This window comes from Gobius niger, assembly GCF_951799975.1.
Source record: "Gobius niger genome assembly, contig: SCAFFOLD_99, whole genome shotgun sequence".
Classification (NCBI taxonomy): Eukaryota; Metazoa; Chordata; class Actinopteri; order Gobiiformes; family Gobiidae; genus Gobius; species Gobius niger.
The window spans coordinates 9,592-25,820 of record NW_027639065.1 but is presented as its reverse complement, the minus strand read 5'-3'; the positions used below and the strand labels follow the sequence as shown (position 1 = coordinate 25,820).

Below are 16,229 nucleotides of genomic sequence, written 5' to 3'. Positions count from 1 at the left end.
AACTGGACGGGGCCTTTCTGTGGTTTGCATGTTCTCCCTGTGTCTGTGTAGGTTTCCTCCGGGTACTCCCCTACCACTAAAAACATGACCGTAGAACAAGACAAATGTTGTTTGTGTGTCAGTGCGACCTGTAGATCTGAAGGTCAGAGGTCAGAGGTCAGACTCGATCTACAGGTCGCACTGTGTGTCAGTGCGACCTGTAGATCTGAAGGTCAGAGGTCAGACTCGATCTACAGGTCGCACTGTGTGTCAGTGCGACCTGTAGATCTGAAGGTCAGAGGTCAGAGGTCAGACTCGGCTGCAGCGAAACGGGAAAATGTGAAAAGTGTTGGTTTGATCAGAAACTTCCATTCAGTAAAAACCACCAAACCCCAAAACCAGATCAGCAAAAGCGGAAAATGAAGTAAATCCATGTTTTTGTTTCAGTGGATGAAGACGGAGCCTTTGCCCACAGCTGCTCTCCGGGGTGTGCAGATGCTGTCACAGACAGGTGGACCATGGCTCAGAAAGGTCAGTTTCCTAAAGAAGATCCTGAAGGTTCAAACACACGTGATTCAGGTTGATGTTATATATCCACATAAAGACTGTTGTGTTTCAGGTTGATGTTATATATCCATATAAAGACTGTTGTGTTTCAGGTTGATGTTATATATCCATATAAAGTCACTGCTGTGTTTCAGGTTGATGTTATATATCCATATAAAGACTGCTGTGTTTCAGGTTGATGTTATATATCCATATAAAGACTGTTGTGTTTCAGGCTGATGTTATATATCTATATAAAGACTGTTGTGTTTCAGGTTGATGTTATATATCCGTATAAAGTCACTGTTGTGTTTCAGGTTGATGTTATATATCCATATAAAGACTGTTGTGTTTCAGGTTGATGTTATATATCCATATAAAGACTGTTGTGTTTCAGGTTGATGTTATATATCCGTATAAAGTCACTGTTGTGTTTCAGGTTGATGTTATATATCCATATAAAGACTGTTGTGTTTCAGGTTGATGTTATATATCCATATAAAGACTGTTGTGTTTCAGGTTGATGTTATATATCCATATAAAGACTGTTGTGTTTCAGGTTGATGTTATACATCCATATAAAGTCACTGTTGTGTTTCAGGTTGATGTTATATATCCATATAAAGACTGTTGTGTTTCAGGTTGATGTTATATATCCATATAAAGACTGTTGTGTTTCAGGTTGATGTTATATATCCATATAAAGTCACTGCTGTGTTTCAGGTTGATGTTATATATCCATATAAAGTCACTGTTGTGTTTCAGGTTGATGTTATATATCCATATAAAGTCACTGTTGTGTTTCAGGTTGATGTTATATATCCATATAAAGTCACTGTTGTGTTTCAGGTTGATGTTATATATCCATATAAAGACTGTTGTGTTTCAGGTTGATGTTATATATCCATATAAAGACTGTTGTGTTTCAGGTTGATGTTATACATCCATATAAAGACTGTTGTGTTTCAGGTTGATGTTATATATCCATATAAAGACTGTTGTGTTTCAGGTTGATGTTATACATCCATATAAAGTCACTGTTGTGTTTCAGGTTGATGTTATATATCTATATAAAGTCACTGTTGTGTTTCAGGTTGATGTTCTATATCCGTATAAAGTCACTGTTGTGTTTCAGGTTGATGTTATATATCCATATAAAGACTGTTGTGTTTCAGGTTGATGTTATATATCCATATAAAGACTGTTGTGTTTCAGGTTGATGTTATACATCTATATAAAGACTGTTGTGTTTCAGGGTGATGTTATACATCCATATAAAGTCACTGCTGTGTTTCAGGCTCCTGCAGTGACTGACCTGCCAGAGGAGGTGAAAGGTTAAACATCATGTCAGCGCCGGCGCCCGCCACACGCCGCTCCGGCCACAAACGGTCAGTACGGCGGCTTTTCATAAACAATTGGTGAAGTGTTAGTTACTCATGAGTGATGTTTTTGAACCTTAAGTCAGGCGTTTTGAGTGAGGTCAGACTTCACTCATGAACCTTTGGGAGAAAACATTTCTTCTGGAAGAACGAGGCCAGTCCTAAAATACTGCGGCTTTAGAATATTATCACAGTCAAAATACACTTCCAAAATGGACCCAGAAATGTGTATCAAATTTCAATGCTTCCTGGCGACTCCTAAAACCTCGTTCTGTTTTCTCTGTGACAGACATTTACGTAAGTGTTTTACTTTTCTCATTCTAAAGCTGCAGTTTAGATCTGTCTGTGATAGGCTGAGCACAGTTAAACCTTCCCAGTCTGGAATCGAAGAAAAGAGTTTAGGTTCTACTGTTGTCGAAAAAATTAAAATATCAGAGCAGGTACCAAACATATATTTACGTCTTTTTTCCTCCAAGCTCAGGTCCTCTACCAGAGGCCTGGGAGCTTGGAGGTTCTGCGGAGTGTTTTTGCTGTTTCTAGAACTGCACTTTTCTGGACTGAGATGTCGAGATTCCCTGGGATCTGCTGGAGCCGCTCCTCTAGTCTGGGGTCACCGTCCAGGTTTTCTCCAGCTCTTCTCTGAGCCCCTGGTGTTTCTCTAGTTTCTCCTGTTCCTTTTTCCTGATGTTGAAGTCTTGGTGTTGCTATGTCGACCACAGCGGCTCCTCTGCTCTTTGTCACCACCACAATGTCCGGTTGGTTCATCACCTTCTGTCCGTCTGGATCTGGACGTCCCACAGGATCTTGGCTCGGTCGTTCTCCACCACCTTTGGAGGTGTTTCCACTTTGACCTTGGGGTTTCCAGCCCAGACTCTGCACAGATGTTCCTGTACACTATGTTCCTCTGCACAGATGTTCCTGTACACTATACCAGCCACTTGGTTATGGCTCCATGTAAGCTTTCCCTGCAGCATCTTACACCTGCAGTTATGTTCTTACACCTGCAGTTATGTTCTTACACCTGCAGTTATGTTCTTACACCTGCAGTTATGTTCTTACACCTGCAGTTATGTTCTTACACCTGCAGTTATGTTCTTACACCTGGGCTCTTGTCTGGTGTGGTAGATCTGGGCCTCTATTGCTCTGGTGCTCAAGGCTCCTGTGCAGCCATGATGAGCCTCTGTGCTGTCCTTTAGGAGGACCTCTTCAGTTATGTTTGGGTGGTACCTGCCGTGTAGGGGCTTCAGTTATGTTTGGGTGGTACCTGCCGTGTAGGGGCCACTTCAGTTATGTTTGGGTGGTACATGCCGTGTAGGAGCCACTTCAGTTATGTTTGGGTGGTACATGCCGTGTAGGGGCTTGTCCTCCCATGACGGGACCTCCAGCACCTCATCTTCTGTTCCCCATTGTCTGAGACATTCACTGAGCACGTCATCTGTCGGAGCCTTGTCCTTGATGTACTTATGGATCTTGGATGTTTCATCCTGGATAGTGGCTCTCACACTCACTAGTCCTCGGCCTCCTTCCTTACGGCGAGCGTACAGTCTCAGGGTGCTGGATTTGGGGTGGACCCTCCTTCCTTACGGCGAGCGTACAGTCTCAGGGTGCTGGATTTGGGGTGGACCCTCCGTGCATGGTTAGGAGCTTTCGCGTCTTAACATCTGTGGTCTGTATCTCATCCTTTGGCAGCTTATTATTCCTGCAGGGGATCTGATTACTGGCAGGGCGTAGCTGTTTATTGCCCGGGACTTGTTCTTGCCATTGAGCTGCTTCTTAGGACCTGCCTTACTCGTTGGAGGTGTTTGGCCGAGGTTCGAGGTTGCCATTTGCTTGTGGGATTCCGAGGTACTTGTAACTGTCCTCAATGTCTGCTATTGTTCCTTCTGGGAGTGAGACCTTCTGTGTGGACTATGATCTATCTATCTATCTATCTATCTATCTCGAGATGCTCGGGGCTCGCAGCTCGTCTCTTGGTGCCGTCTGAAGTGTCTCGTCTCCTCAGGTTCAACCCTCTGCGCGTCCTTCAGGCCAAACGTCGCCCGCAGCAGGCTTCGCTTGAACCCCGCCCCCCCGTGGTCACCACGGCAACAGCAGCCGGGGGCGGAGCCCCAGAGAGAGGCCCCACGGCTCCCGTGCCCATCCCGGTGCCCGCGGCGCCAGCGTGAGAACAAACTGCCTCGGGGCATGTGCTGTAGCCACGCCTACTCCCTATAGCCACACCCACTCCTTAAAGCCACACCAAGTAGCCCTGCCCACTCCTTAAAGCCCCTCTGCGGAACACAGCAGCGAATACTCACCCTTAGTGACAGGGAATCCCGATCCACAGGAGGCTTTAAACTCGGAGACGTGCGGCTGCTGATTGGTCGGTGCGAGTTCAGTGTGGCTTTAAGGATCTCAGATCAAAGGGCAAATGTTTCCTTTATGCTCGATCATGTGACCAGTGCTTGATCACATGATCAATGCACGCTCGCAGTCCCTGATGAACTGGATCTGCATGTTGCTTTCAAGGCTTTAACCGCTCACTCTCACGTGCACACTTACACACACACACACACACACACACACACACACACACACACACACGCTCACATGCACGTGCACTGCTGCCTGTGTGAACACATGCACACTCACGTGCACTGTTGCCTGTTCAAACTGCTGTCACATATCAAGCTTGTGGATATGTGGCTCCTGCTGCTGATCCACACTGTGGCTTTACCCCAAACTCCTGTGGTTCCCAACCAGTGGTCCCGGACCCCATGTCAAATATACGGGGGGGGGAGCATCATGCTGTGGGGCTGCTTTTCCTCAGCGGGGACTGGGGAGACTGTAAGAATAGTTGTGAAGATGGATGAAGCCAAACACAGGGACATTTTGGAGGAAAACCTGCTGGAGTCACAAGAGAACTGAGGCTGGGGCGGAGATTCACCTTCAGCAGGACAATGGACAGGACAAATAAACACAAAGATAAATCTGCAATGGAATGGTTCAATAAAAACATATTAATGTGTTAGAATGGCCCAGTCAAAGTCCTGACCTAAATCCTATTGAAAATCTGTGGAATAATCTGAAAACTGCTGTTCACAAACGCTCTCCTTCTAATGTGACAGAGCTGGAGTTGTTTTGTAAAGAGGAATGGGCTAAAATGTCAGTCTCTACATGAGCTAATCTTGTAGAGTCAAACCCCAAAAGACTTTCTGCTGTTATTGCAGTAAAAGGGGGTTCACAAAGTATTCATGCTGTATGATACTTATGCCCCACTTTTCACTTTTCTATTTTTAAAAAATAACAGAATCATTTATCATTTTGCTTTCACTTCACAGTCGTCTGTTCCTTGTGTGTGAACGTTCAGTTAAAAAATCAAAATAAAATCTTTATGTTTAGGGCTGTAAACATGACAAAGGTGTATGAAAACTTTCGAGAGGCTCTGTATATGTCAGTAATCTACACTTTCACGTTGATATCACTCTCCCTCCCCCTGAGGTCTGTAGACTCCTCCCCCTGAGGTCTGTAGACTCCTCCCCCTGAGGTCTGTAGACTCCTCCCCTGAGGTCTGTAGACTCCTCCCCCTGAGGTCTGTACACTCCTCCCCTGAGGTCTGTAGACTCCTCCCCCTGAGGTCTGTAGACTCCTCCCCCTGAGGTCTGTAGACTCCTCCCCCTGAGGTCTGTAGACTCCTCCCCCTGAGGTCTGTAGACTCCTCCCCCTGAGGTCTGTAGACTCCTCCCCTGAGGTCTGTAGACTCCTCCCCCTGAGGTCTGTAGACTCCTCCCCTGAGGTCTGTAGACTCCTCCCCCTGAGGTCTGTAGACTCCTCCCCTGAGGTCTGTAGACTCCTCCCCCTGAGCTCCGTAGTGTGAGGTCGGTGATGTGAAGTCCGACAGTGTGAGGTCCATAGTTTGACTCCCGTGTGTGTCACAGGTTCGATTACTGCCGCTTCATTGAGCTGGATTACGTCCCGATGGAAAGCGGCCTCATGTCGTCGATGCGTGCGACAAAGAATCTCCCAACTCCTACAAAAACTCACCAAAGTTCCAGATCTCCGACCAAAGATCTCCGCCAGGCCAGCGCCCCGCCCACACCGCGACACAGGTACCACACACACACAGGTACCACACACACACAGGTACCACACACACACAGGTACCACACACACACAGGTACCACACACACACAGGTACCACACACACACACACACAGGTACCACACACACACAGGTACCACACACACACAGGTACCACACACACACACAGGTACCACACACACACAGGTACCACACACACACAGGTACCACACCTACGAGCCCTTCTTGCTAACCAAGTTCTGATTGGTGTGGACAGGAGGACAGCGCCCCCTGGCTCCAGAGAGTCCTATGGAAACCCCTCTCTCCACAGCAGCTCCTCAGGCTCCTGTAAAGGAAGTGACTGCAGCCCCACCCACAAAGGGTGAGTCAGGGGGACGTCCCGGCCACTTCTGGTCCTTTAGCACCAGACGGAAAAATGCCATTCATTTTATGCATTAAGAAAAATGAAAATATAATGAGTTTAAAAGGATCAGCTGTGTGCAAACATAAAACACAACACAATTTTAAACCTTATTTCCAAGTATTTAGTGTTTTTATTTTTTATCCGCACTGAGGTGTTAAGTTAGCACGTATCTGATCTGCATCGTCCTTTTAAACTCTTGATATTTTAATATTTTTAAAAGTCAATGCATTAAATGAATGGAATTGCGCTGAAGGACTGGAAGTGGGCGGGACTCTCGAGCTCTATAACGGTGTGGCGGTTCTGGACGATAAGCTCCACCATAACAGTCTCTAACAGTCACTAATGTCACTGTTTTAAACTCAGTTCCGTCCGTCTTGTTACAGGCGTCAGAAGCTGAAGTCGTGCACCGAGAACCACGGGATCCGCCCCCCTCCGCCAGAGCAGTACCTCACGCCACTGCAGCAGAAAGAGGTCTGCATCCGCCACCTGAGGTCCAAGCTCCGGGAGACCATCGACACTCTGCAGAACAGGTGAGAGGAGACACTCTGCAGAACAGGTGAGGAGAGAGACACTCTGCAGAACAGGTGAGAAGAGAGACACTCTGCAGAACAGGTGAGAAGAGAGACACTCTGCAGAACAGGTGAGAAGAGAGACACTCTGCAGAACAGGTGAGAAGAGAGACTCTGCAGAACAGGTGAGGAGAGACACTCTGCAGAACAGGTGAGGAGAGAGACACTCTGCAGAACAGCCTTAATCTGAGGTCCAAGCGCCGGGAGACCATGGACACTCTGCAGAACAGGTGAGAGGAGAGACACTGCAGAACAGGTGAGAGGAGAGACACTCTGCAGAACAGGTGAGAAGAGACACTCTGTAGAACAGGTGAGAAGAGACACTCTGTAGAACAGGTGAGAAGAGACACACTGCAGAACAGGTGAGAAGAGAGACACTCTGCAGAACAGGTGAGAAGAGAGACACTCTGCAGAACAGGTGAGAAGAGAGACACTCTGCAGAACAGCCTTAATCTGAGGTCCAAGTGCCGGGAGACCATGGACACTCTGCAGAACAGGTTGTAAGGGTCCTTGTATGGGTGTTGTTATAGTCTGTTGTTCGCAGGGACGTGGAGGTGGACGAGCTCCGCGAGCGCTTGTTCCGGATGCAGGAGGACTGGGTGGAGGAGGAGTGCCACCGCGTGGAGGCGCAGCTGGCGCTGAAGGAGGCACGAACGGAGATCCAGGCGCTGAAAGTGGCGGTGGACGGCGTCCGGGCACGGCTCAGCGACACTGGAGACTTCCAGGTACAAGCTGATACCAGGCAGAAGAGTCTCACCGACATCATTACTGAGTGGATTCTGTAGATGACTAAGAGCCACACTCCCGCACTTAGTTATGTTGGGTTTGGTATACACGTGTAGCACGGAATCCACCCACCAAGCTCTCGACTCTCGCACCCACAGACTCCAAACTTTGTTCCTTTGTTTCAGGACGTGAACTTCCAGAACCACCGCCTGGAGGCGCTGCTGCTGAACATGGAGGCGGCCCAGGGGTCGGTGAAGGAGGCGGAGGAGAGGGCGGGGTTTCGGACACGTGTCGGTGGCTCCGCCCCCGCCTCAGTGTCGGGGGAGAGTCCGGGAGCAGCGATGCCCAGGGTGGTGCCTGGTGCTCGCGGCGGCTCCTGCTCCTCATCTCCAGCGCGATCCATCGGCCGCAGCTCCACCTACACCAAACTGACGGAGGCGGACCGTGGCAGCCACGAGTTCGGCTCCATGTCCGCTGACGGCACCCGGGACAGCGGCTTCGTGTGCGGCGGTGAGAGCAGCGTGCCCAGCCGCGCCGACCTCCTGCTGGAGGCGGCTTATCTGTCTGAAGAAACGGCGTCGTTGCTGAGCGCCTACACGCAGACCTTCGCCGCGCTGCCGACCGCGCTCCCGACCACGCTGCCGACCGCTCCTCCGGCCACGCCCCCAAACACGCAGACCACCGTCCCTCAACCCAGCGCTCTGCCACACGTGTGGCCTCATGCCTACTCCCAGACGCTGCCTCACTCTTTCCCTCGCCACCAGCCTGGCCACGCCCCCCAGCTGCTCCTGCCGCACTCCTGTACCTACGAGGGCCTCCTGCAGGGGGAGCGCCTCTGCTGCCACGGCGCCGTGACCTGCATGAGCCACCCGTGTTTGTCGCACCACCTGTACCTGCAGCCGCTGCGCGAGGCGGGGATCCAGACAGAGAGCTGCCCGCTACCCGCCGCGGGGGGCGGAGCCTCGGACCTGGACACCATCGCCGAGCGCACCTTCCGCTCGCAGGCCTGTAGCCCCACCTCCACCTGGGCGTCAGACGAGGGGGAGGAGCTCGACTCCACCTCACTGACCACCGCCACCGTGATGAGCGCCGCCACCGAGCCCGCCCCGTCACTCACACGCCCTGAACACACCCTGCCAAGGTCTGCCACCGTGGGGGAGGGGCCTCTCTGCGGCGAGGAGACACAGGGGGAGGGGCCTCCAGATACTCTGGTTGAGGGGCCTCCAGAGACACAGGGGGAGGGGCCTCCAGAGACACAGGGGGAGGGGCCTCCTGAGAGACAGGGGGAGGGGCCTCTAGAGAGACAGGAGGAGGGGCCTCCAGAGAAACAGGGGGAGGGGCTTCTGGACAGACACGTGGAGGGACCTCAGGACAGACAAGGGGAGGGGCCTCCGGAGACACAAGGGGAGGAGCTTCCAGAGACACAAGGGGAGGGGCCTCTGAAAACGAATGGGCGGGATGAAGGAAGTGAATCTGAGGCGATGCTGAGCAGCAGACATCGCGAAAGTCTAAATGCTGCAAAACGCAAAGCCGTCCAAGCAAGCGGTTCGATTCCGCCGACCGTCTGCGCCGATGACGTGACCACCTGCACTGAGGTGGAGTCAGAGGCGGGGTCAGAGGTGGAGTTAGAGGCGGGGTCAGAGGTGGAGTTAGAGGCGGGGTCAGAGTTGGAGTCAGAGGCGGAATTAGAGGTGGAGTCAGAGGCGGATGTTCCTCCGCTGTCTCTGGACGAACCTCAGACTTCACAGCCAAAACGCTGCCCGTCACCAGAGCAGGCTGTGGGTGGAGCTGTGGGCGGAGCAGAGGGCGGATCAGCGGCCACAGAAGGTGGAGCAGAGGGCGGAGCTGTGGGTGGAGCAGAAGACTCCGCCCCAGTGCAGAAGAGTTATTGGAGCCGTCACTTTCTGGTGGACCTTCTGGCGGTGGCGATCCCGGTGGTGCCCACGGTGGCGTGGCTCTGCCGCGGCCCCACGAGGGACGCACAACCAATGTATCACTTTGGCTCTTTGCTGCGCGGCTGCTGCACCGTCGCCCTGACCTCGCTGCGGAGGAGCGGCGGCCTGCGGCACTACCCGGCGGGTGGAGGGGCACACATCTGAGAGGGCGGGTGGAGGGGCACACATCTGAGAGGCAGGAGCCGGCGGGTGGAGGGGCACACATCTGAGAGGGAGTGACCTGCCGGGTGGAGGGGCACACATCTGAGAGGCAGGAGCCGGCGGGTGGAGGGGCACACATCTGAGAGGCAGGAGCCGGCGGGTGGAGGGGCACACATCTGAGAGGGCGGGTGGAGGGGCGCACGACCCGGCGGGTGGAGGGGCACACATCTGAGAGGGCGGGTGGAGGGGCACACATCTGAGAGGGCAGGACTCGGCGGGTGGAGGGGCACACATCTGAGAGGGCGGGTGGAGGGGCACACATCTGAGAGGGCAGGACTCGGCGGGTGGAGGGGCACACATCTGAGAGGGCGGGTGGAGGGGCACACATCTGAGAGGGCGGGTGGAGGGGCACACATCTGAGAGGGCGGGTGGAGGGGCACACATCTGAGAGGGCGGGTGGAGGGGCACACATCTGAGAGGGCGGGTGGAGGGGCACACATCTGAGAGGGCAGGACCCGGTGGGTGGAGGGGCACACATCTGAGAGGGCAGGACCCGGAGGGTGGAGGGGCACACATCTGAGAGGGAGTGACCCGGCGGGTGGAGGGGCACACATCTGAGAGGGCAGGAGCCGGTGGGTGGAGGGGCACACATCTGAGAGGCAGGACCCGGTGGGTGGAGGGGCACACATCTGAGAGGGCAGGACCCGGCGGGTGGAGGGGCACACATCTGAGAGGGCAGGACCCGGAGGGTGGAGGGGCACACATCTGAGAGGGAGTGACCCGGCGGGTGGAGGGGCACACATCTGAGAGGGCAGGACCCGGCGGGTGGAGGGGCACACATCTGAGAGGGAGGGAGGACCCGGCGGGTGGAGGGGCACACATCTGAGAGGGCAGGAGCCGGTGGGTGGAGGGGCACACATCTGAGAGGCAGGACCCGGCGGGTGGAGGGGCACACATCTGAGAGGGCAGGACCCGGCGGGTGGAGGGGCACACATCTGAGAGGGCAGGAGGACCCGGCGGGTGGAGGGGCACACATCTGAGAGGCAGGACCCGGCGGGTGGAGGGGCACACATCTGAGAGGGAGTGACCCGGCGGGTGGAGGGGCACACATCTGAGAGGCAGGACCCGGCGGGTGGAGGGGCACACATCTGAGAGGGAGTGACCCGGCGGGTGGAGGGGCACACATCTGAGAGGGCAGGACCCGGCGGGTGGAGGGGCACACATCTGAGAGGCAGGAGCCGGCGGGTGGAGGGGCACACATCTGAGAGGGAGTGACCCGGCGGGTGGAGGGGCACACATCTGAGAGGGCAGGACCCGGCGGGTGGAGGGGCACACATCTGAGAGGGCAGGACTCGGCGGGTGGAGGGGCACACATCTGAGAGGGCATCACCCGGCGGGTGGAGGGGCACACATCTGAGAGGGAGTGACCCGGCGGGTGGAGGGGCACACATCTGAGAGGGCAGGAGGACCCGGCGGGTGGAGGGGCACACATCTGAGAGGGCAGGACCCGGCGGGTGGAGGGGCACACATCTGAGAGGGCGGGTGGAGGGGCACACATCTGAGAGGGCAGGAGGACCCGGCGGGTGGAGGGGCACACATCTGAGAGGCAGGAGCCGGCGGGTGGAGGGGCACACATCTGAGAGGGCATCACCCGGCGGGTGGAGGGGCACACATCTGAGAGGGAGTGACCCGGCGGGTGGAGGGGCACACATCTGAGAGGGCAGGAGGACCCGGCGGGTGGAGGGGCACACATCTGAGAGGGCAGGAGGACCCGGCGGGTGGAGGGGCACACATCTGAGAGGGCAGGACCCGGCGGGTGGAGGGGCACACATCTGAGAGGGCACTACCCGGCGGGTGGAGGGGCACACATCTGAGAGGGAGTGACCCGGCGGGTGGAGGGGCACACATCTGAGAGGGCGGGTGGAGGGGCACACATCTGAGAGGGCACTACCCGGCGGGTGGAGGGGCACACATCTGAGAGGCCGTGACCCGGTGGGTGGAGGGGCACACATCTGAGAGGGCAGGACCCGGCGGGTGGAGGGGCACACATCTGAGAGGGAGTGACCCGGCGGGTGGAGGGGCACACATCTGAGAGGGACTGACTCGGCGGGTGGAGGGGCACACATCTGAGAGGGCAGGACCCGGCGGGTGGAGGGGCACACATCTGAGAGGGCAGGACCCGGCGGGTGGAGGGGCACACATCTGAGAGGGCAGGACCCGGCGGGTGGAGGGGCACACATCTGAGAGGCCGTGACCCGGTGGGTGGAGGGGCACACATCTGAGAGGGCAGGACCCGGCGGGTGGAGGGGCACACATCTGAGAGGGCGGGACTCGGCGGGTGGAGGGGCACACATCTGAGAGGGCAGGACCCGGCGGGTGGAGGGGCACACATCTGAGAGGGCAGGACCCGGCGGGTGGAGGGGCACACATCTGAGAGGGCAGGACCCGGCGGGTGGAGGGGCACACATCTGAGAGGGCAGGAGGACCCGGCGGGTGGAGGGGCACACATCTGAGAGGGCGGGTGGAGGGGCACACATCTGAGAGGGCAGGACCCGGCGGGTGGAGGGGCAAACATCTGAGAGGCAGGACCCGGCGGGTGGAGGGGCAAACATCTGAGAGGGCGGGTGGAGGGGCACACATCTGAGAGGGCAGGACCCGGCGGGTGGAGGGGCACACATCTGAGAGGGCGGGTGGAGGGGCACACATCTGAGAGGGCAGGACCCGGCGGGTGGAGGGGCACACATCTGAGAGGGCAGGACTCTGTAGGAGTGACTAAAGTGGAGATGGTTTTGCCACAATGAGAGAAAAATGCCTTTGGTGTGAAATGTCCAAAGTAAATCTGAGAAACATTGAATAATATTTTTTTTAATGACGACTAAGGATATTTTGGTTCCAGGTGAAAGTTTATCTGGGTTTGAGTTTGGGCCAATCTGGCCCCAAACCTGAAAACATTGAGTCTTTCCTGTGGTGTCTCAATGAAACGGAACTGAAAATGAAAACTATATTTTTGCAATAGAATGTACAGGTTTGGGTGTATTTTATCTTATTTTTTTTCATCACAACATTGCACTTAGTTGTAGTAATAGTGGGTGATGAGGTAGAGGGGTCACAGACACACTAACCCTAACCCTAATGAGGTAGAGGGGCACACAGACACTAACCCTAGCCCTAACCACTGGAGGTCCAAGGGTCCGCAGGACGAACAGGTTTGGGAATCCCTGATTTATATCATATAATTGTAAAACAAGCTAAACCGACAGTGATGAACCCCATGTAACACCCAAAATGTCAGTGTGTGCTGCTCCGCCCGCCGCCAACGCGCCGCCAACGCGCCGCCAACGCGCCGCCAACGCGCCGCCCACGCGCCGCCCACGCGCCGCCCACGCGCTGCCCACGTGATGCCAACGCGCTGCCATCCTGTGTGTGCCGACATCAGCTTTAAAACAGGGTCGTCGTCTGAACTGTTTGGGGGAAAGTGAAGTGAAGGAGTGACTGAACTCAGGATCCGACTGTCGCGACTGTTTCCTGTCTGTGTTTCCTGCTGCCTGTAAAAAGCTTCATTGTTGTGCATTATGAGTCTTAGCGCCACCTACTGTCTGCGAGTAGCACGTAACACTTTAATCTAAAGCATTTCAGGAACATGATACTAACAAACTGTTTTCACACTGGAATATTTAAACACATTCATCTGGACCAGGTCAAAGTGACACGATTACTGTCTGGAATGAAGTGGTTTCCAAAGTGGGGTTCAGGGCGTAGAGGATTTAGGTGAGGGGTGCTCAAAGTGCAGCCCGGGGGCCAAATGCGGCCCTCAGACCATGAGGGACACGATTCTCCTGAGAACTGACTTAGAGAAAGTACTAACCAGACAAACTAACATTTATTATAAGAAATTAAGGTTCCAAACCCAAATAAAGCGCTGTGGCTCAGTTTAAACCCCTCGTACCCTAACCCTCGTACCCTAACCCTCGTACCCTAACCCTCGTACCCTAACCCTCGTACCCTAACCCTCGTACCCTAACCCTCGTACCCTAACCCTAACCCTCGTACCCTAACCCTCGTACCCTAACCCTAACCCTCGTACCCTAACCCTCGTACCCTAACCCTCGTACCCTAACCCTCGTACCCTAACCCTCGTACCCTAACCCTCGTACCCTAACCCTAACCCTCGTACCCTAACCCTCGTACCCTAACCCTAACCCTCGTACCCTAACCCTCGTACCCTAACCCTCGTACCCTAACCCTAACCCTAACCCTCGTACCCTAACCCTCGTACCCTAACCCTCGTACCCTAACCCTAACCCTCGTACCCTAACCCTAACCCTAACCCTCGTACCCTAACCCAGCTGAATGTCACTGCACTGCGCACGGCTCTGTGGCCACATCTGCCGATTACACTTGAATATATGGCTGATTTATGTGTTTTCGAATGTCTCTGGGTTGGGCTTGTCTTTAACTCCGTGAGAGATTTTATTTTCTGAATGTGAATATTACTGAAGCTGATGAGAGACGTCTTTAGAACATCACGTCGAGGTGTCGACTGGACGTGATAAATGTGATAAATGTGTCACAGAATGTTTGAAATCACAAACCTGCAAAAACAGGACTGGATTCTGGATCTGGAGCTTGACTCCGTTCATTGAGAATGAAAGAGTTTGTGTTTGGACCTGGTTTAGACATAAACACACTGTAAAGTAAGAACATAACACTTAACTGTGACAGAAAAGAGTCATTTCCTGTAAAACTGATTCAAGGACAATCGCTTTTTCTGGATGCGCCTTAAACATTTGTTTTCTGACTGAGCAGAGTTTATGAAAGCCATAATTATGTATATAATGAATGAATATATCTTTAGCGTATGACAGTGATGTCATTGCAGGGACATGAATGAACCATCTCTGAAGAACAGGTCCTGTGTGTAATAAAAATAATCATGAAACCTAGTTTTACACACAGACCTGAATGTGTCACCGCAGACATAAAGCTCTAGACAGATCTGTCCCAAAGACACAGCACTCATCAAACGAAGGTTTTAGAAACTCATCATCTGGACTGGGTTTTTACTCCAGAGGAACTTCAGATCAACAGATCACGGCAAGAAACTAAACAGACCAAATTTGACTTTTCACGGATTTTACTAAAATGTTAAATGTGTATTGGATCATTTAGTTATTTTAAGTGATGGACAACATTTACAATTTCTTTTCAGATTGAATCAGATCATGCAGAATAATATCAGTGATATCAGAGACGTTTCTGCTCTGCTGAAGCTGCAGTGAAGTCTAGTCCAGACGACCAGCGTTTGAAAACCTTTACATCTCCTGTAGCTGTTGCCAGTGTGTGTCACAGTCTGTTTAAAACTGTTCACATTTACTTTTGCAGCGATTGTGTTGAATGTTTTTAAAACAGTCCTTCTCACCTGTAGAGCGCCCCCTGCTGTGTATAAACTGTATATCTGTCCTCACCTGTAGAGCGCCCCCTGCTGTGTATGAAGTATATATCTGTCCTCACCTGTAGAGCGCCCCCTGTTGTGTATAAACTGTATATCTACAGATGATTTATTTAATGAGATGCTTTAAAGGCAATACTTCAGTGAAGCTGTAGATCATTCTTGCTCCACGCTGTGAATAAACATCAACGAGCACAAGGAAGTGGAGTGTGATGTATTTATTTAATATGATATATTTATACACAGATACACAACATTAAGGCTTAGGTTTGGGGAATATCCCGATGACCTCCCTGTTCATTCCTTAGTGAATTGAACAGTTAAGGAGAGCCAGAGGTTTGCCCTGGCCCACGTACGTCATCCACAGTCTCCTGTTCCGTTGCATTATGTGAGATTGGTTCCAAGTGTAGAAGATACATAACCCTGACAAAGAGGCGTGGCCGTAGTATAATAAGACAGACATGTCCTCAGCAGAGGCTTCTTGTTATAGCCATCGTTGTGCCAGGTTAAGGTCTGGCATAAGGAGCGAAAAGAAGGGAAAAAAAGAGTGGCTGTGGTGATGAAGAAGGAGAGGAAGAGCAAAGGACTAGAACCCTTGTCCAGGGTCGAGCCACTCCCCCATCTGTCCACGCAGAAGCTCAACCCCTTCCCCTCTAACCCACACCACCAAACAGGAGGCACTGGGGAGGGGAGGGGGGAGGAAGTGAAGAAGAACTGTATTAAAGGTCCTATATCCTGCAAAATCAACTTCTTAGAGCTTTTAGCCATGTTGTTTTGCTATTTCCTTATCAAAAACACCCCCAGAGTGGTTTGTAGCTTCATTCACACAGCTCTCAGTAATCCTCCTGAATCCTGCTCTCTGAGGCTCCGCCCTCCTGCTCTCTGAGGCTCCGCCCTCCTGCTCTCTGAGGCTCCGCCCTCCTGCTCTCTGAGGCTCCGCCCTCCTGCTCTCTGAGGCTCCGCCCTCCTGCTCTCTGAGGCTCCGCCCTCCTGCTCTCTGAA

At 53.2% G+C, this 16,229-nt stretch overlaps 1 protein-coding gene across 1 annotated transcript; it reads left to right on the top strand.

Moving 5' to 3' along the window:
• The first annotated feature begins 426 nt into the window (after positions 1–426).
• Positions 427–10,344, top strand: snphb (syntaphilin b). The gene is made up of 9 exons (XM_079583390.1): positions 427–510; positions 1,823–1,913; positions 3,907–4,065; positions 5,822–5,992; positions 6,241–6,345; positions 6,771–6,917; positions 7,501–7,681; positions 7,868–9,789; positions 10,291–10,344. The coding sequence occupies exons 2-8, from the start codon at positions 1,870–1,872 to the stop codon at positions 9,779–9,781; spliced, it is 2,721 nt and encodes a 906-aa protein (XP_079439516.1). The 5' UTR covers positions 427–510; positions 1,823–1,869; the 3' UTR covers positions 9,782–9,789; positions 10,291–10,344.
• Positions 10,345–16,229: the final 5,885 nt, after the last annotated feature.